General features: G+C 41.6%; 1 protein-coding gene across 4 annotated transcripts in view; it reads left to right on the top strand.

Annotated features, from left to right (window-relative positions):
* Nucleotides 1-8,405: 8,405 nt before the first annotated feature.
* IQGAP2 (IQ motif containing GTPase activating protein 2) overlaps nt 8,406-25,473 on the top strand; it is a 128,767-nt gene continuing 111,699 nt past the window's right edge. For all 4 annotated transcript variants that reach the window (XM_032675296.1, XM_032675292.1, XM_032675291.1 and 1 more), the window contains exon 1: nt 8,406-8,478. In XM_032675296.1, the coding sequence (XP_032531187.1) occupies nt 8,433-8,478 (46 nt within the window). In that variant the 5' untranslated portion in view covers nt 8,406-8,432. The remainder of the gene's footprint in view (nt 8,479-25,473) is intronic.

The raw sequence follows: 25,473 nt of genomic DNA, 5'->3' as shown, positions 1-25,473 counted from the left end.
TATGAATATGTTCCCCCCTCCTTCCAACTCCGTCCATAAGGAGTTACAGAAATTATTGTTTTGATACTGTTCAGTAAAAATGTATGAAAAATAAGCTCAGTCTGCTTCAGAGCAATGACTTAGCAGCCCAATTATCAGTATGTAGGAAGAGTTTGACTTTGTCCTTTGTCTTTAACTAAAATCAGGTTTTAAAATTTAAATAAAATGGTGAATCTCTTCAGAAAAAAAAAAGAAGTCACTAGCTGTTAGTGAAGACATTGAAGTAGAACCAAGGAACATTAAGATATTGATATACTTTTGAGTTACAGCAATATCAATATTACATTGTTAGTGTGACTCTTAACTATTTAGTAGGGAAGTCGTAGTGTGTTTTCTGATATATAAAAGTCATAATTATTAAAGACAGGGATAGAAGGACATATGGAGCCCAATTCCCAGGGTAAACCCCTGGACTTTGCTTGCCAAAACCATATCAGAACTGTTGACTGACGATAAACCAAAAGAAAAGAAGGTGGGTAAAAGCACACGTCTGTTTAAGAAGTCATCTGTAATTAAATATATTACTTTGCATTGTTATTGTTACATGAATATTGAAACCAAGGAAAACTAGTTGTACATGGTGATATGGGACCTTCTGTCTGTGGAAACAATAACAGTGACCATGTCAGGGGAGCATATTTTACCATCAGTAATCTGTTATAGGAAATAAATGGGTCCACACCAAAACAGTGCAATTGCCAAACTGACCTACAGGTGGAGTAGGAAAAATAACTAATGGAAAGGAACAGGAAAGACCTTATTAATAAAGATCACACAGGATTTCATCTGTCACTGCTCAGCAGCAGACTGAGATCCTTCGCTTGCCCAGGTACCATACACCTTGTGAGATGGGTGATCAGGGACTGGCTCATCTTTGCCAGATGTTTTGGTGGGACAAGTCTTGAGTGGAGGGTGGCTTTGAGCCCCTCTGCAAGTGGTGCTGCCATAATCCAACGAGCCAGCGTCAGGATAGCAGTGCTCCCCAACCTACACAAGCTTCTGAGTAATTTTTACCTGCTCATTTTTCACATGCTCATTTTAATGCTACAGAAACAATTGATTTGGAATTTGGTTATCTGAGGAATACCCATTTTCCCTTAGCAAAACAACAAAGACGCTTCTAGGAGCATAATTCAAACTGAAGCCATTTTGATTTAAATAAGAAGAGGCTGCTGACACTGAGTTCCCTGTAAAGGGCCCTGGATGCTGGGATTAGCTGAGCCTCCTGGAGCCTGAATTTGTCAGTCTTTTAGACATGTTCTTCATTTTTTTACACTAATGTGAATAATGAGGAGCTTTACAAAAAGCTGGAGCCATGCCAGTGGAAAAGTGATGGAAATAAGAAGACCAGAATTAGTCTGGTGGAAATCCATGGGAGTTCAGCCTGTGTTTTATCTGTGGGGCAACTGTTGGCAGGCAAGAAATAGTTGTAGGGTTGCTTTAGCTGTCACTCGGTACACTGTAAATGCAAAGCTCCTAGCGATGTGTCTCGAGAGTCATAAATAAATAAAACATTAATGAGTGAATAATGCATAGACTTTCAGTGGAGTGGAAACATTGCTAAGCACGTGCAATCACAAAGAAGCACACAGATGCTGTATTACAAAACCAAAAAAATGCCACTCAAAACCCCATAAAAATTCCCCCCAAAAGAAACACTGCCACAGGCAGGGCACTTATCACTTGTGGATAACATGTGAAGAAACAAGATTTTACTTTTGGTGTATCCAGTTCGATAAAGAATGCTTTTTTGCTGAATCTATGAGCTTCAGCTAGACATAGATGTTCCCTGCTTTCAAACAGTTCTGAATTCATTTTTATGGTTATTCATTATGTCTAGATATGGAGGGTCACTCCACTCTGAAATACTCTGTTAAATGCATAAATATTTATTCCAACAGATAAACAGAGAAAGTTCTTTTCTGGCAGGGTGCTTGTTGAAAAATTTCCACCTCTGTCTTGCTACACTCATGCCATTTTTGCAGGAACCAGGGCATTTGTCCAAGACATTTTGAACAAATACTTCCTTTTTTTTTTTAAACCTGTTCAAGCAGAGAAACTGGTTTCTTAGGTACCTTGACTGAAAGGATTTAACAAAGTCTTGCCAGGATGGGAAAAACAGAGGGAGCCCTCAGCTGATAGACAGGAAAAGGCATATAAAAGTACACCTTCGAAATGCACTTTAAGTAATGTTAGATGCATGACATCTGAGCAAGCAGGGGTAGACACAGCAAGCTATGATATAAAATGGTATTCTCGCCCCACTGCTGCTTCTCGCTTTCAGCACAGAACACATCATTTCAGCTTCTTTTACACTTAAGCAGCTTTTTGGGAGCTAAGTGGCTTCTGAAAAAGAAAACCACAGCTTTTGGGCAACAATGAGGAACATTAAGTCTGTTCAGTCCCATGACTGAGATAATGGTGTGACCCTACAGATAGCCCTGTGAACACAACTGCATCAGCAGGAGTGCTGCTTCGCCAGTTTGTAACATGCAATCTGGGACCTGCGAAGAGTCACTGAAGAATCACAGTATTGCTTTTTCCAGGATGTCAATGCTTGAAATAAAAATCCTTGGATTTACTGCACCAAGTTGTAAATTTTGAGGTTCTTCTGACAAAAATGCTGGAGGATATGTGGTTTTTCATATTTCCAGGACTGTATTTGCTATTTTTCCCTCAAAACACAAGGTCTATTTTTCTCAGAACAAGTGATGGGTAGGTGCTTAAGCACATTCTTACTTTGGTAGCTGCAGCTTTAAGGCAAACAACGTGAGATTTGCAAGTGGTAGAATAAAGAGAGATTTCTGACACTGAAGTAATTTCTCTAACCATATTCTTTTTCAGGTGTCACTGCTATACAAATACACTCTTCTGCAAACATTTAACTTAACACTTTACCCTTTAGTATGCCTTTTAATACACATCTTCTGGTTTCTTTCTCTATAAGTTTTGCTCAAAATTACTCATGTTTGTTTCTCCTCCATCCCACAAACTATTCATTTTGCTTTTAAAAACTGGGGTTCTATTTCAAGGTGAATTACAATGTAATTAGATTTCTTTTATTATATTGGTGCCCAGTAAAGCTCAGTTAGGCACATTTCCAACTAACTTAGGTTACCCTAGCAAGCATTATAAAATCCGAGGAAGGTGTTGCTCTAAATGTTGAGTTTTGGTGTTTAACGTACACCAACCATACTCCAGGACAATTCAGAAGTTAAAATCACTTCTTCAGTGGGAAAGAACAGTTGCTGCTGAGAGAGAAAGGCACTTCAGCCCTTCTGTTACAGACCTCCATTTACCATGCCATGATATTTTGAATTTGTGAAATCTCACATTTCTGTAGGATGCTTTGACTGACATAACTCCAGTCTAATTTGAGCTTAATATACCTTTTAAATTAAGGTTTCTACTGTGACCACAGGACCTCACTCATTGGAAAGGAAGAACTGAGAAGGGAATTGGGGATGAGGAGTGCTGGGTTGCACCATCATCTCTCCCTTCTAGGCACACAAGGAAGGGAGCAGAGGCAAGTGATGTCCCTCACTTGCTTTTCCCAAGCACGGGAGTTACAGTCTCCCTGCTGACACAGTCTGTGTTTTCTCCAGGATCCCTGTGGCCAATTATGTGATGATTTAATTGTTTACTTACCTCATGACAATAAATAATGCATAAGATGAAGACTGTGCTGAGGGGGAGACCGTAACCCAGCACAGTTCACGGAGATGATCCCTGCAGCTGATCCCCTTCCCTGTGGAGGCAGCGGCTTGCAAGACCCACAGCAGACCGTAGAGGCAGCTATGCTGGGGGCAATTTCTGATTTTGTGTTCCCTAACATTGCCTTGAGCACCTCTTAACCTTTGTGTTGGATTAATAAACAACAGTTGTGGCCTTTCACTGCAATTTATGCAAAATTATTAATCTAGGCTCATCTAGTGTTCCCATTGGTATCCTTGTCAGCATACAGAGACACCAGCTCTACTACCATGACCCCTGTGACTCACCATCCCTTTGGCCACCTCTGATGTCCAGCAGGACAGAGGGAACTCTCACACTATACTGAGGCACTGAGAGTTCATCCCCCTGGCCAGGGAAAGATCTGCTTGCGGCACAGGGGGCATAAATGCCAGCCAGACATTTTTGGTTATGACATGCTGCTGTCGGGTCAGCACAAGCACCCGTGTAGCACATCCACCTTAAGCTTGTCAGCCTTTAATTAGCTGTAAGAAGGAAACAATTGAAAAGGTCCTCACGGTAGCTGGGAGCCTGCCTGGAGCTAATCTCCTTCCTTATCGTGCTGTGCAGATTCAGATTGACCCACCCAAGGAGCAGCTCCCTGCTCCCATTTACCAGGGTGCTCTCTCAAGTCCAGGCTTTCTATCCTACACAAATAAAAATTATATGGTCTTTCTCTGCAATGCCTAATAGGAAAAACCAAACAAAGCAAAATCAAAACCACCAAGTGAAACCTCTTTTAAGTTAACAAATGCAGTTTTCTTTCTGTAGAACAAATGCAGCCAGCCAAGGCATATGATTTAACAATAAAATTCAGGTATTGTCACAGAAAAAGTGACATTAAAGCTGCTGTTGCCAACAAAAAGCCTAGTGTCTCTAATTACCTACATGTACTTGCGTCACTACTACATAAGCCACCAAAGAATTTCAAATATCAATATCCTTCACCATATAAAATCCCTCTGTACACAACAGGACTGTCAGGAAACATGAAGTAGCAGTCCTCCTTTTTTGATCCAAGTACAGGCAATGAAATGTAGGAAGGGTACATTTTCAACCCTCCTTCCTTTGAGTTTTCTGTCATCTTGTTTCCCTGTTGGATCTGGAGCAGTCCAGAGCTGCCTCTGAACACACAGTTGTATTTAAATACAGACCACTCACCCGTAGCTTGCTCTCACGTTTTCTCCCTCTTCGGGCACATTGTTTCACTCACAAGCAGGTGTGGAAGCTGGAGCTGTGTTGTTAGCAAGAATGCAGTGGGAAACATGTTATCCACAGCACAGTGTCCTTGATAATATGGTGAGGACATTGATCTTAAGCTCCGTGAAAGGACCCAGCGTATGAACAGGAAATGTTCACATTCAAACATTTACTCTAGATAGCTGACAACACTGATTTCTTCAGTGCATGCTTCTTAGTAACTATAAAAGTGGAGTGTTCAAGTACATAAAAAAATAATATGGCCCTTAGTGTTAGCTCTGGTGTAGGCTGGCTAAAAGCCTGGGCTCAACTTTACACCTTTTACTGCAACCAGGTACCCATGAGACAGTGGGAGAATGCACAGTGTTCTGTCTCTCTTGCAGGGAAACATTCCAGCCAATTGCAGCTGCAATGGCACTTTGGAAGGGGAAGAAAGAGGAAGGAGAGGAAGGAAGTGCAAAGGGGCTGCTCCCCCATCTGACATGTAGCACCCAGCAGCTTGCAGGGGCAGGCTGCAACCTCTTTGCCTGGTTCCTGCCAGAGATGTCTAAACCTCCATGCCATGAACGGTTGACGAAGTTTGCCTTTTAAGTCAGAAAACCAGAGATTAACAAATCTAATGCAAAATGTCATGAGCAGACCCGCATGGCTGCTGCTTGTTACTCCAATATTCTTTTACCTGTCTCATTTCCTGCTGAGAGCAGTTGGTTTCTGTCATGCCTGTTGTTCTGCAAGGATTACAGAGGTTACTGTTGTCAAAAAAACATTCTTACTTCTCCCTATCCTAGCCTTTAATTTCTGCCCTCAGTGTGCTCCCTGCTCTGTGCTGGCACTCACATTTGAGAGGCAACTGGGTGAAAGCAATGAAGGAATCACTGGTTTAAGAAATAATCCTACTAAAAAAAAACACGTTAGTTTTCAGTCTGGGACAATTAATTGAGTACCCATGTGGTGACAAAAATGCTAGTGCCAACCTGTGGCAAGGAGAGTCATGAGACGGATGAGGGAGAGGACACATTGCAGTCACAGAGTCTGAGAGACAGGGATGAACGTTTTCTCACAAAGGGGTGTCAACATACATGCATGTGACACCCCAGCTGCACCCTTGCTTTTCCAGCCATAGCAAGAGAGGGAGCAAGAAAAAACACCAGAGACCGACACTGTCACACAAAGACTCTCTGGGGCTTTGTCAGACTGTTCCTTCAGGAGAGAGACCCTGTCACAGTGTCATACCACATCTACACAACCTGCAGAACAAGCTGAGCACTTCTCAAGAAAGAAGTGTTGTCATTTAAAACATGATACCATCGTGTCAAAATAAACATTTTCAGGGGAACAAGGCCACTTGCTTTAAGTCAGAAAAAATATTTTTAAGAAAACTTTGAAGTGTCTGATCATGACTAAAGAATAAAAGAGATGGAGAGAGCGAAAGTTTCCTACCGTATATTCTTGACTTAGGCTAAGTATAACAGTACAAAAAGCAGTAGAAATGGTAATTTAAAGCAAATGTAACATTTTCAATTAACTCAAATATACTTTAAAGCCAATTTCTTCTTTTCTATCATGGGTTTGATCAAACTTTCTTTTTTTTATGAAAGGAGAAGTAAGTAAATGGGTGATAGTTTAAAACTCAAGAAATCATTTGGAAAGTCAAGTGGAGACTGCAGCTCTACTTGTGCCTGCGTCACACACCTTTACTGTAAGTCATCATTCCTGGTCTGTAGGTATGGAGCAAAAGGGAAAGGAGGAAAAGGGAGCAGAGGAAATCAAAAGGACCTCAAGGAAAGTAACAGTGTTTGCTCTGGGTGTCGTTTTTCTCCTGTACCCTTTCAGTCTTTTCCTCCTGAATAATCCACATTTTAAGTACTACAAGAAGTGTCTTTCCCTACCTCTCAGCATGTTTGCAATCAGTGAGTTGCGCCCAGCACAGCCAGAGATAGGGAGTGACAAAACAAAGGCCTTTCAAACCAAGTAGACATTCTCAAACTTCTAAAACATCACAGAGAAGACTCTATAGATCCCACACTATTTTATTTTGAAACAGAAATAACTGAAATCTTCCAAACAATGTGCAAATGCACATCAAGGGTCACCTGGCTCCTAGCATTAAATCACAAGCATGCTCAGGTGCATTGTGTCCCACGGGCTCTGTGACACAGGCTGTGGCTATGCACAGGCACTACTTCCCTCTGCCTTCCAGAAAACTTAATGTCAGGAGCTTAGAGACTGCCAAGGGGATATTGTCCTGCCCTATATTACATCTCCATTTGAGAAACCCCTATCTCTGACCATCTACAAGTGAATTTCATATGTGACCTTGGAGCCTGTGGCCACAGAACATGAATCATTGTCCCATGGATTTGTTGTTCTGCTGTATGAAATCAAGCCTGCTCTTGCAGAGACACCCTGAAGGGGAGCCACGGATGGAGGAACATGCCTAGCTGCTTCACAGAACCACTCAGAAAGGGGCACCAACATGGCACAGGCCCATGCAGGCACACTCCACTCCACAGGTGCCCTGCAGATTGTGGTGGTGGCTTTGTGGTCTGGCAAAAACACTGCTTGTAGGGAGTGAGAGTTATTCAAAAGAGCAAAACTGCAGTCCTGGGCTTGCTTCTTCATATGTCTTCAGAGTCCTCTCTGCCAAAACACCATAGGGAGGTGCCTTGGCCTTCCACAGTGTGAAATTTGATTTATTTTAATTGTTTCGTAGTTTTAGGGTTAGGGGTTTTGTTTGGTTTTTTGTTTGTTTGTTTGTTTGTTTGTTTGTTTTGTTTGTTTGTGGTTTTTTTAGGGAGATTGCATTTTATTGCCTTTTTTGCATTTTTTGGGAGATTTTTTTCTTGTTTTTTTTTTGCTTTATGATTTTGGGACCTTTTTGTTTTGCTTACTCTTCCTTTTTTTTTTTTTTGTTTGTTTTCAGTTTATGGTTTGGGGGGTTTTTTAACTTCTGGATTTTGTTTTGAGGTTCTTTGGTTTGTTTTGCTTGCTTTTTTGTTGTTGTTGGATTTTTTGGGGGGTTTTATTATTATTTTTTTATTCTTTGCTCTTTACGTTTTGCTTTGCTTTTTGTTTGCTTTGCTTTGGAGCTTGGGGGTTATTTTTCTTTGTCTGCTTTCTCATCTGGGTGGGGGGAGGTGTGTGAGGTTGCGTTCATTTTTCCCCCCAGTCTTTTTCTTTCTCCCTTTTCGCTTGTTTTGTTTTGTTTTGTTTTTTGGGGGGGGGGGGGGGGGGGGGTGGAGGTTGTTTTTTTTTTTTCCTCGCTTTCTCCCGTTCTCCGTCCTGGCGGCGCACGCACACCCCCCGGCCGGCAGTGCCCCCCGGCCCCGCGGAGCCGCCCCGGGTGGCCCCGGCCCCGCGCGGGGCGGTCGCGGCCGCGGGCGGCAGCAAATCAGCGGGGCCCGGGCCGCACATAAGAAGGGCGGGCGGGGGCGGACGCCGTCCCTCCCGACGGCGGCAGGATGCACCATGAGGAGCTGCCGTCCCTGCAGCGGCCCCGCTACGGCTGTGAGTGGGGTCGGGGGGGCGCTTCGGGGCTTTTTCTTATTTATCTTTTTTTTTTTTTTTCTTTTTTTGTCCTCCTCCCTTGCCGGCTTTCTCTGTTTGATATCGAAGGAGCGACTTGTGGAGAAGATAAAACCCTCCCAGCAGACTGCGGCAGCTCGCAGCGCTCCGGCTCCTTTTATTTTAGCTCGTAGCCGGCTCCGGCTGGGTTTTGAACAGGTTTTCATGGGGCTAGGTTTTGTTCTGCAACTTTCTGAATGGATTATAGCTATTGATTCTGCATTGCAGCTCGGTAGTTTTAGGTTAGAGTTAGAGCTTCTGGTTTAACTTTATAACTTGATGTTATAGGTATGGGTTTGGGTAACAACTTCGTAACTTGAGTTGTGACGGTAGGTTCGGGCTGTAACTTTGTAACCTTTGGATTATCACTTCGGAATTTCGGATTATAAAGTTAAACCTTGCTTTCTAATTTTATAACTTTGTTTTAGAACTTTGCTTGCTTTCTAGTTTTATAACTTTGGCTCAGAACTTTGTAACTTTAAACAATAACTGGGGTGAGGGAAAGGACTGTGCAGGCACCAGGCATCTCTTTTCAGTGGAAGTGTATGCACTTCCCAAACCTGCACTTAAGAAAAGCCCTGAAGCACCTTCACTCCTCCTGCTGCAGGGCTCTCTCGGCAATGCTGTGACGTGCTGGGATCCTTCACTCGGCTGTGCTTTTTCTGGCTCCCATGGGGCAGAGCAGGGCATGTGCCAGTCCTCCAAGAAATGTCTCTGATACTTCAGGCATTGCAAAACGTGAATATGCAAATGATTTGCAAAGCTCACAACAGCCCTGGCATCCTGTGGTCTAATGAGCCACTTCTCAGTTCTTATCATAGTAGCTTTGTTTAAAACCGGTTCTGAAATCTCTTTTTAGAAAGAAGCACAAAGACCCTTGACAATGTTAGGGGCCGCTTTGCTTCCACCTAGGGCAGATAGAAAAGGTGGTGCTTGGCAGTGAGACCTTCAGCTTGGAGGATGCCGTGTCTCCCTTAGTGTTTTCTTCTCTTGATGCCTGCCAGTTAGGGCAGTTTATGGAACCTGCCTGTAGGTTCAACTTTTATTTTACCCAGTAGACAGCTGAGAGTCTTGTGAAGGTACATTCACTGGCTGCTACAGGCATAGTCTGGGTTCCCATGCTAGTGTGTTAGCAAAGGTGAATATTTTGCTTGTGCAACCCATCTCCCAGTCCTCTCATCTGCTTGTGTTCTGGCACAAGTGGTTGGGCTGTGTCCAGGTGGTGTGCTGCATCATGCTACAGCCTCAGTTCATCTACTTTCCTGAGGTGCAGAAATGTATGTAGTGTGCCCATCAAGACTCCAGCAGTTGGGGTTTTCCTGTGCAAATCTGGTCTGGCTGGTCTGAGAAGATGTGAGTCTGGAGAGTCTGACATGAATTCCAATGTAGCCAAAGACGAAGCTTTGACTTAAAGCAAAGGGCTCATCCTTTGTGCTTTGATTCCTGGCTGAATGTTGAGAATGATTTACTTTGGTGTCAGAGCTCCTCAGAGTATTTTAAGGATCATAGGCCTTATTTATTGTATGAAAGAATGGCCATATTATGGATGTTAAATAAAGTTTTAAAGATACAGTCTATCCTCTCAGTGGTTATACTTTGCTATGAGGGTTCAGAGCATCTTGCTGTGGTGACCACGGAAAAGTTCGTGTTCTGAGTTGTAACCACTCTTGGTATTTACCACCTGTCCTAGGGACAGGATTAGATGCAAGCATCCTTCTTGTCTTTTCTAATGGTATCTCCCCTCTGATCAATACTGTCTGCTTGTTCAGGCTCTAGTAGTTATTCTGGCCTTCCCCGAGTAAGAGGCTATGGCTGCTGTACTAAACTGCATCCACTTTTTTTTTAGGATGGAGTTTTTTTTCTGCAGGAACCTTTGAAATTACATTCCTTTCAAGGGACTAGGCAAAAACTCCTTAAATATGCCAAGCTGATAGCTCTACTTTTTAAAAAATACACCAAAGAACTCCATGGAGAACTCCATATTCCAAAGAACAAGCCACAGCCTTGTCTGTAGTGACAAGAAGAGGTGCAAGTTTGGTTTTTTTTAGCCTGTGTCTAAAAAAATAAATATACTTTATCTACACTGCATTTGCCTGCCATTTTGGGAAGAGGAGCAAATTGGTATTTTAAAAAGCCAAAAAAAGAAAAGGCTACCTACCTAGAAAACTTACATTAGCACTATCTGAGGTCTTATAAAAGCCCATCATAAGTTGTAGGTTCCCTGTGCAACTGAAACTGCACTTTGTATCACTGACAAATGGTTCCCTATGTTAGGAACACCACATATATGCTGGATTTCCTAAAAGAGTTATTAAGTTGTCCAAGTTAGGCTATCACTTTTCTGAGACTCCTCGTTTTACTGATCTAGAAGTGTTTTAAGCATTTAACTTAACTTGGACTTTTGACTTTGGCTTCAGGCTCCTGGCAGAGTTTGTATATTGCTCTGAAGAACATTAGCATTTTACTATGATAATCTTCTGTAAGGCACTATATGAATCAGTGCATAGTTATCAATAGCATTTTGTCTTGATAATTAGAGAGGAAGACATATGCAGATCTCAGCTACATTTTGTAGACTGATGAATACCACTGGAGGGGAAAAAAGCCTCCTTGAGCATAAGAATTGGGAAAACATGCTTCTAACTTAAAAAACTATCTTTTCATTACAAGCTTTGCTAATATAGTAACTCAAAGAACATGTAGAAATTCTCAGAGCTGATAATTTCCATCTTTAAAGTCAGGAAATAGCTGAATGAAACGAAATAAGGCAATCCCTTTTAGGGTGGGCACTAGTTCAGGATGAACATGGTTAATGGGAGAATCAGGAGCTCAGAGCAAAGTCTTTGACCCTTCTCTTATCCTGGTAGGGCCACAGCCCTTGTGGCTTCTTGGACTGCTTATTGAAAGGTACCTCCAGTTCTGGGTCTGCTATGTCGTCAGTAGCTTAAAAGAGATGCGGTAGAGATTTCTGTTGGTGTTCCATTGAGCCCTTCAGACAGATATTCATCTCTAGTACCAACTCAAGTGAGAACATAAAATTACAAGAAAGCAGCTTATACAGCAGAAACCATGTTAACAGGAGCACTGCAGCTGAATTTATGTAGCTGTTTTCCAATCTAGCTACAGCTGTTGCCTGGTTTATTTCTCGGTCCCAGCACAATCAGGTGCAGAGGTTTACAGAATTTCAGAGAATTGGCACTTATATTATAACTAGAGCTATGAGCCATTTTTACAATAAAAATGTTTGGTGCTGTGGAAGATTACGAAGAGAAAAAAGTATAAATCTTGGAGGTGTCTCACAGATTGAACATAAAGTTTTGAACATAGGAAGATAGCAAATCAGGCAGTGATGTATGTTTGAGAATGCCTATTTCCTGACACTCTTAGGTCTTTTATAGGTAATTTTCCCTGAAATCTGTGTGCAGAAAGAAATGCTGTAAGTTTTCATGAAATGTCTGAATGGCTTCGCTGCACTTCCAGGAATGTAATAAAGCTACAGTAAGTGAGGCCATGAGTGTCTGGATTTGCAAAGGATTTCAAGCATTTCCATGCTCAGAGTAGCTGAATTAACATATGCCCCAAATCCCTGTGTACCGAGTGGGAGAGACACTTGCTTCATCATCAATCATCTATTGAAGACAAGCAGGTAAGAGTCTTCACCTCTCCTGCTGAACCCAGAAAGCCAGTTTCACTGTGCATAGATGATGGGTAAATACAGAGGAAAACTGACTTCGGTATCCAGTGATGAGGGCATTGCTTGTACTTCTTTCTCCTCCTGGCTCCCAGAAGTGCTACTGTTTGGCACTAGGAGTTAGGAGATGAGACAAATTACAAACATAAAGCTTCGTGAGGGAGCACTGCTCTGCCTGTGGTGACAGGCAGGGCAAACCTGAAGTGAAACACAGCCCACGCCTCTCTGTGAGACTACACCTAGCTTCTTTATTCAGCAGGATGTGAAAGCTTGCAAACCAGTGGCTTTTCAAAAAGCTTTTAACATTAAAAAGCTATAAATTTTTCTGCATGCCTTTTAAGTGCAGGGAAATAAATGACTGTTTTTCAGTTTAAAAGCAGGGAGAAAATCTTTTGGTAAAAGTTCCATAGGATTTTTCTAAGTGAAAACAGATGGGATTTCTTTAAGCTAAAAAAAAAAAAAACCAACTTTATTCTATGCATATATACTCTTTTGGGTGTATACTTTCTTGTAGTGCTCATGGCTTGTGAGAACACTTTTCTCCTTTTTTATTGATGGGTGTTATTTGGCAACCAACTACACTGTTTATCTCTTCCACTCTTTTGTAGGTTGCTAATAATTAAACTGCTGAATGAGAACTCAGAAAGTTTAACTGCTTTGTTGAACCAAGCGCACATAATTCACTTGGTAGGAGTGGTTCTATGTGTGCTTTTCATACAAAGCAATTTCATCTCCCCTGAACTCTCACGGTAGGGAAAGGATAGAGCTATGTTACAGCACGCTTAAAACTACTTGAATGCTGTTGAAACAGGAAATCTTAATACTGTGCTGGAAACAGGATTTATAGCAGGTAAGAGTGTGCTAGATCAAGTCCAATACTTGAGGTAGGGAATAGGAAGCATGCAGATTTGCAGCTCACTTATTCTGTTAAGTGGTGTTTTCATTTTTTCTAGATCAAGATTTGCTTGATACTGTTGCTGATTCAAGCTGACTATGATTTACTAGGAATAACTTCACATGTAAGGCAGAAAAAAAAAAGCCTGGCGGTGTCAGGCGGGACTGGTGGGTCGTATTTCAATGGGATGATAAGCAAGTGTGCTCTCCTGTGCTCTGTTCCTTGCAGGAAATTATTAACCTGCTGTGTTGGCTTCATTTGTTCAGGCTGTTTCGTTGTTTTTTTGGAACAAGTATCCTTGAACTACTGTGTGTTATGGAATTAAAGTGCAGGTGCTGGACAGGGGAGGAGCTGTACCCACTCTGGCCTGGGGCCCATGATTGTGGGGCTGAGGGCAAGGGCTGGGTGCCCCTATTGTGGGGAGGGGTGCCTGCTGTGGGCACCTCATTTGTTGATCTTGATGAGACGGGCAGGAGCTGTGTCCTGCATGGCTTGTTCATGGGTCAGCACTTCCTGCACCTTGGCACTTGTGCTCACCTTCAGAAAACAACAATGTCCTCTTCAGCCTGGTGTGAGTTGTGCTTTCAAGAGGGTTGACTGCTGGACACATACTGCCTTATTTTCACCGCTGGGGGAAGAAGGAGGCTGCTGAATGTCTGACACAGGGACAGGGTTGTGCTGGAGAACAACACATTGCCCCTGGCACTACTCCAGTTGTGTTTTGCCAGTTAATGTGGCACAGGACAAGAGTTAGGGTTGTGGTCTGTGGTGGTGATGGGCTGGTGGGGCAGGCAGTGCCTGCAGGGTTCTCTGTGGTGGCCGAGGGCCTTGGTAGGGTGGCAGGAGAGGGAGAAAATTGGATACTGAACTAAAGGTGTTCATATAAACTCCACACAGCTTCTAAATACCTTTTGAAATGTGTAAACAAATAAACAGCCATTAAGAACCTGTGCTGGTGGCTGATCTCGGTGTTAAACTATCATTTTCTTCAAATTAATATGTACTAGCAAGAAATAGTTATCCAGAGGAATTATGTCAGTTCTTTGTTATCACTTATTGCCTAAGCTGAGGTTGTCCAGCTATGAATTCTTCAAGAACCAGATTCAAGGAGCACTTCAGAGATCTGACTTTCAACCATTGACAAACTGCTGACAGCCCATAAGACTTGCTGCCTCAAGGTGTGGTCCAGCCCTTCCCGCCAGTGAGGCTGCAAAGCTGTCAGAAAGTACTATCCTCATCTCAGGTGCTTGTCTTAGCCTGGGTGTGTGCTCAGCAGTCAGTGGTTTCTGCTAAAATGTGTGATGAAGAATGTGGTCTCTGCCAGTTCTCTCCTGTGGACTCTGACCCGCTTCTTTGAAAGTGCAGTAAAAGCTTTTGTGGCATACAGGAAGGTCTTTCAACTAATTCTTACCAAGCTGTAAAGTCTGAAGAGCAATTTGTAGTCATGCATGCTATCAATCCTCTACTGTCTGTTCCTCCTGAAAATTAAGGATATCCTCCTGCATTTGTGATTAATTTGTAAAGCTGCTCAGTAAACTGGTTATATTTGCAGGATTGGAGCCTCAGAGCTTCGAGGAGCACAACACCGATCCAGGGGCAGCTGGAATGGGAAATTCCTAAACTCTGTACAGAAGTGTGCTTCATTAGGGCAACTACCTTATATCGAGGGTTGTAAGGTTAAACTATAGACCAGTAACTGTTTCACTGGTGTTTTTAAGGGGTTGTTTCAAAGATGTTTTGGGGAATCATAGATATTACAGGAGATATCTGTGCCTAATCTGATTGAAGTGATTAGAAACAAGGTAAAAAACTTGAAAACTAAACAAGGACAGGGGTCTGCTTTGCCAGAACACAATCTTGTGCCTAGGATCATTATCTTTGAGGAAAGTTGCTGTTCTTAATTGGTGTTAATTACATTGGGATCCAATCTCCTGCCTTGCTGCAGGATGCTGTAACTGGTGAGGTTTCAGCAGCCTGAACATGCCAAAATGTCTTCAGCTGCTGTGTCACACTGCTGTGGTCTTCACCTCCTGCCAATGCTCATATGATGGCATGAATACCCAGTCTGTCAGGAAGCTAATCTCTCCTTGCAGAGCTGATTTGCATTGCTGGATTTGCAGTCACCTCTTGGCCTCTTCAAGGGGTGACTGCAGGTCTCACAGTTCTGCTTACTGGCCGAGGCAGGATAACTCTAACCAGGTGGGACTGTAGCAGGCAGAATTTAAAGGTGTTTAAATTACTCTGAAGCTGCGCTCTGAAGCTGTGATTTTGAGTATGTTTTCAGTCAGCTTTGCTGGTGCAAGAAGCAATCTTGACTCTTCTATGGAATTATTTTTGGCTGGATTAGGTCCTCAGTCTGGCTTGCAGTTTGAACCCAGAGGCAGGTCTGCCAATATGATGTAGTAGCTGGAGCAGGGGTGAGCACATGCAGTTGGAGGAATGGGAGGTCAAATTAAAGTTATACTACTGCTGCACATAGACATCTGGAAAGCGTGTGTATGGTAGGGCAGGAAGACATGCAGGCAGAGTTCAAGAGCAGACTGGGGCACACAGGAAGGAGCATCACGTGCATCATCATGATCTGCCCCTAGCTGCCTCTGCTGTGATGCCACTGACACTCTGGTGCCCTGTCTGCCTACCAGGGCTGGAGCTGCTCTCAGTTCTCCTGTTGCCCAGGAAGTTTTGAATTACAGAAATGTTTTTGAAGTAATTTTGTCTTTAGTGCTATAATTTCATAAATCCATGTCAGTAAAGGCATGGCAGTGTTTGCAGGCAATGCTACAGTGGTAAGAAAATTGTAAGAAACTGCATGAATACTAGACTACTCAAAGAAAGAAAAATAAATGTTTTTCATACATAAAGTAAGATTCAAGGTGCTTTTTCAACCCTTTTTTTGTTGTTGTTAAAATTACTCTTGACTTACAGGGCCTCAAAACCATGGGGATGAGATGTAACTTGTGGTATGTGCTGCTTATCTCTGGGATTTTTAGTTTTTCAAGCCCAACTGATTTACCCAAGTCATAGCTGGATGGTCTCTATTCAGTGGTAAACAAGTCTTAAATTCCGTATGTTTTCAATGCAGTATAGCAGAACAAATAATCATTGAAATATCAGCATGGGTATGCTGTGGTGTAACTGAAAAGGAATATGAACAAGTACTGTGTAGAGCGGGGATTATGTTTAGATAAATCTGTGACAGAGCTTTTACCATGCAAAAATGGTCAGCTGTTTTAAGAAAACCAGACACATAATAAACATGATTTCTTTACATCTGAGCTGAGGAGTTGAGAACAGATTTCTTCACTATGATTTAGTGGAGTCTGAGAGATGAACTAGCCTTGGTCTGTCATTTGAAGTTGCATGGCATCTGATTACTGAAGGTGGATAGACAGCTTACCATGCATGGATTTGCATGTGACTGCCTGCTACTTTGAATTTGTATCACCTCTGGCTATGGTAATGATGTTTAACAAATTGATTAGAATAGTCCAGAAAATATACAGCTTTTATCACATGTAAAGCAAGCCCCTTGCACTCCAACTTCTATCTACATACAGAAAATGAGAAGTAAGATCACATGGTTTTGCTGAAGATTTCACTGATATGAGCTGTTATAGAAAAAAATGAACAAAATTTACTGGCACTGTGGGTAGTAACAGGCTAAAGAAGGGCTGCTGGTGTTTTCTATAGCACTGAACCATGGCAATAACTCTAAGCACTTTCCTTTTTCTTCCCCCCCCCCCCCCCCCCCCCCCTTGAGCAAAATTAAGTAGCTTCACAAATGTTTGCAGAGGTTTCTGGTAAAAACAGGTAGATTTCTGTAATGTTCAACTGTATTCTTTTTTCCTAAAACCACGTCAGGAAGATGCTGACTGGTAGGCTGCTTCCATCCAGGCTGCAAATGCCATTGACAGGCTTATCTGGTCTTCCCAAAAGGATGAAGAAGTGAGCAGCCAGAATAGGTCTCTGCTAGCTTCTTGGATGCATTTCAGATGCAAATTTACATGTGATCAAGTTATTTTAATATCATTTCCTCCAGATATAAATTATAGACTTTCTTGGAAGTTGACTATTTGCATGAAAACTGTTATGAAATAGGTAGGAGTTATTTCACTTGTGCTCACACTTCACAGCCTGAGAAATAGTTCCCATATTGAATTGGAATGGTAGAAACTCACCTGGGCAAGATACTGCTCATGAGGTAACTATTTTTTTTTTACATTGCTCTGTTCCCTCTAGCAACTGTAAATGCCTTATTATAAGGAGGCCGACCATAGAGTGTGAGTTGGAAACCAGGGCTAAACTTGGAGGAAGAACTGTTACAAGTCCTAGCAAAAGTCTTGATTTTTGAGGTAGTGCTTCAAAAAAGGAAACAAACTGCAGCTCTGCAAAAGGTTATAAAATTCTATACTCAACCCTTAAGCATGCAAATTTTTTTGTTGAGTAGAGACTTCAAAAATTGCAAACACATAACTTAGTTTGATGTTAAGTTTACGTGTGTTGCTTGTAGCATGGTTGCCATAACAGTGATTGAATGCTTGTTATGCCTCCTTTCTTTTAGTGGTCTTGGCATTGTTAGTTCAAGTAGAATGCTTGTTTTGAGGCGTTTACACAACACTTCTGATGTGCTCTTGATATTTTATTCATGATTGATATTATTTAGCACTGGCATGCAATGCTTTCATTAGAGAAAATTAATTCAAGGTAATGAGGAGACTGTCCCTGTGGTCAGTATTTACTCCATTAATCCAAACATTACTTTGGGATCTGGAGTAGACATAAGCAAATAACCTGAAAAATTAAGTTATTCAAGAGGAGATTGACAAAGTTTCTGTCAGTTTAGAGGAAATTCAGTAGAACAAGTAGTTATACTTCGAAACTTATGAATGTATGGTTTGGGCAAAAATTTATCTTCTGAGTGCAGCTGTCAACACTTAGTCATGGAAATGAAGTACTTGGTTTATTGGTAAGTTAGGAGGAACATCTGGCTCACTCTGTATCTGATGATTTTGCAGTGATATGTGCAATGGTAGATGTGTCATTGTCAGTCAGAGCAGTTTTGAATCTCAGCAAATAGATACTGGATATACCGAGTGAAAAGCTAAGGGTTTGTCAGTTCTTTTCAAACCTTGCTCAAAAGTTTGTTATTCAAGGCTCAAACATTTTGTGATTTTTGTTCTCTCCTATGGTTTTAACTCCTCATGATGAAGGAAAAAGTAATTCATATTACTGGATATGGAGAAATAAGGGTCAGAATTGTCCACAAGCACTGTGGGCAGGTGTCCCACAAGTAACATCTGCCTACCTGTGCAGTGTACTCCTGAAGTGACCTAGCAGGAAATACTGGGAGGAGGTTACGCTGGAGCCAGGAATGCCAGCACCAATACCTCGGCAAACACTTGCCTACTGTGTAGTGGAGGCAGTCAAGCAGGCTTTGAGTGATAACTGAGGTCGTTGCTGGCATGGGACTGCCTCTGAACTGGATACCTACACAGGCACACTGTTTGCCTTCCTGCAAAAATTTATCATCTCACCCTTGAAGCAGAAACAAAGAATGTACATCTCCATCCACTGCGTCTTTCTGTCTCTGTGTGGACCAACACAGTTGACAAAGCCACAAGGTTTTGGGGTGATATTTTAGCTCTTGAGCCTGATGTTGCATCTCCATTCATTATTTGATGGTTCCTCCTTGTGCTGGGTCATTCCAGCTGCAAAAACAGCTGCTGAGTGCACAGCAGTTTTGGGACATGCTGCACAAGCAGCTGAGCTGCCTTCCCGGGGGAACCAGGAATGCTGGAGGGAAGGTGAAAACTAACATTCCTCTGTTCAGTGTCTGCCTCCGGGTGCGCAAGGGCCCTGCTCGTCACTTAAACGTACCATATCTATATGTTAGCATTTTGTAACATACAGCATTTCTCTATGTTCTTGTGAATTTTAAGCCATTTTTTGTATTAAAATAGTTCAACCTCATTCTATGAGTCTGTAGGTACAAATTAAATTTTCAGTTCTAATGCTTAAGGTGTTTTCTCTCCAATAACATTTAAAAAAAAAAAAAAAAAAAGACCATTGTGCCTGTAAATCAAGGAATTTGAATTACAAACTTTGAAGATACTGTGACTGTAATAATTATTTAGGAACGGAAAAACAAGCAGTCAGAGGCAAATGTGTTCTCCAGGTTTGAAGCTGCAAATTTGTGGCATGCATATTCACATGTTATATTTGTATCTTGAAGGGAAAATGTGCTGCAACATTTCAGGTGTTTTCTGGAGCTCCTTTCAGAGTTTGGAAAGAGTGAAGCAGGTGGTTTATTCAGATCTTGGTAGAAGGACTCTGCAACAGATTGCCTAGGAAAGAAGCAGGAGATGATGAGTTGTCGAAGGAAGAATGAAGACCAGATATCAGGGCTGAGAGTTTCTACACTGCAGTCTTTCTCAAGATGATTTCCAATTACTCAGTGATTAAGTGGTACTCTTGCTTATGGCTTTTCCTAAAGAGGTGTTTCAGTCCTCTGAAATTTCATGATTCATAGCAAGATTCCTATTGCTTTTGTCTGAGTTACTCAGTGACAAAACACAGCTTTCTTCTCAAATTCTCTCTTTTACTCCCTAATTCCCTCTTGTCGCCCTACTTGTTCTTTAAGCTACACCTTACCACAATTTTCAGTTGATTACGGTAGAGGGTTTGGTGATAGGAAGCTTTTTGATGTCAGCTCTCCAATGATCTGAATATTGAATCCGTTTGGTAACTCTTTCCTCCCAAACAGAATACCGTGTTGGACTTCTTTCAAGAGGTCTGAGTGGCTCATCCCTTCCCCTTTCTCCTACTTCCCTTGTCCCTGTTTTTGTCTTCCTCCTTTTTTCCATGCAAGAGTAACCCTTCTCTAACCAGCCTCTGAGTAGCAGAGGTTTACTACAAGTCTATCTATAAATCACTGTTCTGGCCCCAAACTGTAATGCAGATCAGCTTTTTGACACTTTCAAGACTGAAACAGAAATTGAACAAGGTCCTGATTTTGCAAAAAATCCTATGCAGCATTTGCAGGGCATTATCTTAATTGGTTACTGTTCAGTCTTTTGAATTTCTACTGAAGAATAACAACAGTGACAGAAAAACCTTGTGTTATGCTCTTCCTTTTGGACTTCAGCTAGTTTGCCTTTTGGTGAAGCATCAGTAGCTATCATTAGACATGCCTACCTTCTTCAATCTCTAGGGTTCCTCTTTGCCACAGTAAGCCTTGTACTTTATTCTGATCCTGTGTGTTGGCTAAGATGTCTTAACATAATTAGGGTGATCTTACTGCTGACAGTTTAGAGGCTCTACTATGCAAATAGTAGCTAAGAGGAGTATAATAGAGGTGTGGGTGGACAAGCCTGAATGTGGGTTTCCTGCTGCCACTGTAGTGAGTTCTGCCTATGCCCTGCCCTTCCTACTGATGGTCTCCAGCCCCACTTTCCTGTTCTTCCACTCTGATTCTGCAGTAGCTTTCTTCTCTGTACTCAAGGCACCAATGTTGATGGGTGGGGTTGTGGCCACAAGCAGCGGCTCTGTGACTACACATAATGAAAGTTGTCTTTGGGGCTCTGCAGAAGGCTGCAGGCACATCACCTTTTCCTGTTAACTTGCTGTGACTCCAATTCCAGCTCCTTGCATAAGGGTGAATGCCTTTTGGAAGAGCTTTTTTTGCCTGATTGTCATGGTATTTTACTGTCCATATATTAGGTGGACATATCACCCTCTTAGGTAGGTGTGTGTCTGCACTTGACTTATAAATATACCTGCAGTTCTTTTAAGAGAAAAATGAAATATAAACTGCCTAACACTAGAAATAAATTTGATGGCATTTGTAGACAAGAGACTTGCATTGTCTTCTGACTAAATCTAATTACAAGGTTGATAGCGAGACACGTTATAGACACTAACATTTTTGTCTGTCATAGCTGCATAGTGTATTCTACTAGCCTGGCAACATTAAACTGTCCTTTTCATTATTTCATTTACAGTCTACTATGTTAAGTTGAATTGAGGTCACAGGAGGTAAAATGTAAAGAAATTTAATCCATATGGTACCATTTTGTCTCTTTTATTGAGGATTTTTAATGTATATTACTAAAAAAACTGAACAGGTTAAACTATTTCCAGTGAAACAGAGCAAATGATCATTATGTCAAAATTCATGAAATTCAAATTACAAGTTCTTTATTTAAGAAAACAGTAGATGTATAAAGGTGGTAGAGAAACCTGTGACACTTTACTATTTGTTTTCTCATGAATTAATCTCTGCAGAAGGAAAGCTTGTTGGAAATTCCTTTGGAATATGCAATATGATTTTGAATGCCTCGAGCCTCTGTGATGTGCTAGTCTGACTAAACAGGCTTGGTTTTTTGCATTTTTTTTAAGCCCACGTGAAAAATGTCATTCTTGCTGTAATCATCAATCATGGCTCGGCTTCGTGAACGAAAATTTGGGAAGGGCTCTACCCACGTTTGTCACAAGCGTGTTGGTGGCTGAAAAGGCCAGTATGAGATAGACATGTCCGGTTGCAAAAGGCACAGCAGAAAGACTCCTTAGGTGGTATATTCTGCAAGACACGATTCTTTCTGCGTTGCCTTTTCTCCTCGAGAGTGATCCTGCGTGCTTTCTCAAAAGCATCAGCAGTGTTATAGATGGCGTGTCTCCAGACCTCCCGATTGGAGGCCAGAGTAGACCAGTTATGTTGATCAATCTGGCCAAGGCTGAGATGTTGTTTCAGGGAGTCCTTGTATCTTCTCTTTAGGGCTCCTCTCTTGCAGTAGCTGGTGGCAAGTTCACCATAAAGCAAGATCTTAGGGAGGCGGTGCTCCTTCATCCTTCATTAACATGGCCTCAATACTTGTGACTGCAGCATTCTTGCTGTAAGCGTGTGGAAACTAAACAAACCTTCCAACCAGAGTAGCTACATACCAGAGTAGCCTTCTGAAAGCTGCCTTGAAGCTTGGTCATGTTGATGTGTTTGGGCTAAGCACCTGGAGATAGGATGGTCTGTAAGTAAAAGAAATAGCCTTGTTAATTGGTGTTCACTGCCTCTTGAGGTTCCATCAATCTGAGTGCTTCCTTAGGCTTGTGACTTTTTTGGGAATGTAGACTGAGGGTTTATTAGTAAATAATGAGTATGAGTAAAGAGGGTTTTAAAAATGAGTAAAGAACATTAATTGTTTACTTTGACCTAAAAGTTTAATATCATAGAAAGGAGTTAGATGCTCAAAAAACATCTTTAAAACTAACTCCTTTCTATGACCCCTTGTGCCTTGAGTGACCACCTAGCCGGGTATGCAAAGATAAACAGTTACAATTTTTTTAAGGAATATTGGCAGTTAAATGTAGGTGGAAGTGATTGGTCAATAGGTTGATAAATTGTATTTTATGTTTGTAATCCTAGATGGCAACACTTGGATTTGGATTTTCATCTGCTTCCTTCAACTCCATTACTTTGCCTCTTTGTTCTTCCAAACATACAGAATAATTATACCGAAGTTAAGATAAAATGAACCATATTATTCTTCTGCACAGGGTTAAAGAACCCTACTAGAAGAGAGGTGTTCATGCTCTGGTATCGTCATACAATAAGATAATTTCAGAACTACTGAGTGTCTTTTTAATGTTTTACCTCTCTCAAAGTCTCACTTGATGGTACTGTGGAAAGCCTGAGGTTTAAAAGCAGAGTACAGGATTTGTATACTTATAAGCAAAAAAATTAATGTTAAACTTTCTGGCAACCCATTGCTCAATGCCAAAGTTATCTTGTGTTTGTGTGGTTGCAGGAGACTTTTTCTAAACTTTGTGGGAATTGAAGTATCTTGAGACACATCTGAGGAGTCCTACAGACTTCTGCCAGTGTAGGTGCCTGACAGACTGAAATGAAGCGGTTTTGACACTTGGCACCAAGAGCATGGATTGCTCTTGTTGTTGCATGCCTGTCCCCTTAGTAGGATGATCCCAAGGTCTATGTGTTATGATAATGCTCAGTATCTGTAAATAGATGTGGCTGAACTTGTGGTAGCAGATAAGACTGATATAAGTTGTTTTTCAAGGAAATGGAGGGAGAAGGACTCAGGAAAGTAAATGCACAGAATGAGGCTCTGTGAGAAAGCTCAGGAGAAAGACCTTAGCAAACATTTTTAATTTTACATCAGGATGTCTCTTTACTTGGATGCCTGTTGTCAACACTCCCATGCTAATGGTGCTTTTTTGTTTTCCCAGTTTGTGCAGTGACTGGCAGTGAGATCTAGTCCAGAACAGTGGCCCTATAGATCCTGTGTAACACACAGTTTGTGAGAAGAGATATCTGTCTGCTGGCCAGAAGATGCATGTGTACTTTTTTTTAAAAGCTGACCCTGTATGCTTTCGACAAAGAAATAACTAGATTAGGAGAGATATAACCATTTTTAAGGGAGTGGGGAGAGTAGTTTGATGTTGGAAAGATTTGAAAAGTGACATTGTAGACCCCCATAATTTAACTAAATGTATTAGTCTACTATCTCACGTGAATCTGCCCTCCAAGTTCACAGCTGTGGTAGGTTTCTGAGTGCTTGCAGTGTTTGCCTTTGTCCAGAGCCCTTTCTTGTAGCAAATGTTCAGGGAATGAAAACCCTTAACTGGAGACACAAAAAAAGGCTTAGGCCACCTGATTTCATTGCTGTGGGACAAGTGCTAGTTGCTTGTGACTGTGCTCTTTGACAATGGAAGTGTATAGAAAGCTGTTTTCATTAGAGCCTTCAATTTTTCATCCAAAGAAAAATGAATTCCAGCATAACAATATATCTGAAGGTACAGAATACCTTAATAAGAGAACACCTGCAATAGGTGTTTGGTGCTGTAAAGGTGTTTTTTCTTAGTAGCCTATTGAATTACCTCTATTCACACAGTAATAGTTGGCAATACTTTCTTCTGCATATTTAATAAATTGTTGCAATAGATACCTGCAAGTTTATATTGGGAGTGGAGGCTCAGGGAGGAACTCTGCCTGTAACTTTGAGTTGTTTTTCTGATATGTGTACATGTATCTTGTTCCTGTATTTTGCAGCTTCCTTGGAGTGCTGTGAGTTCCTGCCTAACAGCAGACAGGACAGCTCAGGTAGCAGCGAGGCTGCCTCAGAGCATTGCCAGCTCAGACCTGCTCTGGTTACAGGGCTTGGCTGGTGCTGTGTTGGTGCAGTGCAGCAACTGAATATGCCAAACTAGGAGTGACTATGGAGTTGAACTGCCCTGGGCAGATACCCTTGTGGTGCTGGGTACCCGAAAGTACCAATTTTACTAGGAATAAGAAGATGGTACTGAATTTACTAGCCTCTTTCAAACTAGGACAAAATAGTTATATGCTATTATATAACATAATGTCTTTAAAATACAACTAGTTTTTTCTTGAAACTACAGCACTAAGTGTAATGACAAATGCTTAATGTCCTCGCAGTATAGGCAGACATACATGGGATGCTGCCTAGGGCCTGTTGTGCTGGGGTCTTGTATGACAACATGACTCTGTTAAATACTTTTGACCGTACTAATACTGGGTATGCAGATATGAGCTTGGATGGAGGAGGTAAGAAGGTATGAGGGGGGAATATAAAGAATTTGCAGAATTTCTCACTGGTGGATTGAAATACTGCCTTGCCTTGCCTGCTGCATGTCCTGGACAGCAGACAGTTGAGCCTGCCAAATGTGCTTTAGCTAATGTTTAATTCAAACACTGTAGTGAAAAAAAACTTTTATCCCAGCATTTTACAGTATTTGCTCCTGTATATTTTTTTTTTTTTTTACCCCTCAATCCTGACTTTACAAATTCTATTCTATCACTGTAAGAGGATTTTGTTCTCTCCATCATCCGTTATGTCTTGTGCATTGAGCTACCCTGTTGTGGTGCCAAAAGAGCCCTCCTCCTCCGTGCTCACGTCTCACTTTTCATGGGAAAAAGTCTCTGGTGGCAGAAAACTGAGGGGGATTGGCCCTGAGAAATAAAAGCCTCTGTTCCTTTCTTTGCCTTCTTCAGTGTAAGAAGTCCTTTGGTATGTCTGTGGCAAATGCCTTATTAAAGAGTCTGGCTCCTAGAAGTAGCCATGTGTTGTTCTTGAACTATTGCAGATAGTCATATGTCTGAGTGCAAACGAATGACCAGGAAGCTTTAAACGCTGTTGTAGGTTTTTTAGGTGTTTTTTTTTTTCCCAGCCTCAGTTTTTAAGATAACAAAAACTGTTTGGGAAATGGTTATCCCTGAATAACTTAGAATCATGCCTCATAAAGTGTTCCATAATTTTGTATTCAGAAATTGAAACAAATGTTGCTTTTCCCTGCATACTCTTTCATTACATATTACAGAAGT

This window comes from Chiroxiphia lanceolata, chromosome Z (genome assembly GCF_009829145.1).
Source record: "Chiroxiphia lanceolata isolate bChiLan1 chromosome Z, bChiLan1.pri, whole genome shotgun sequence".
Classification (NCBI taxonomy): Eukaryota; Metazoa; Chordata; class Aves; order Passeriformes; family Pipridae; genus Chiroxiphia; species Chiroxiphia lanceolata.
Note: the sequence above shows the minus strand (reverse complement) of the source record. Positions and strands in the feature narration are given on the sequence as shown.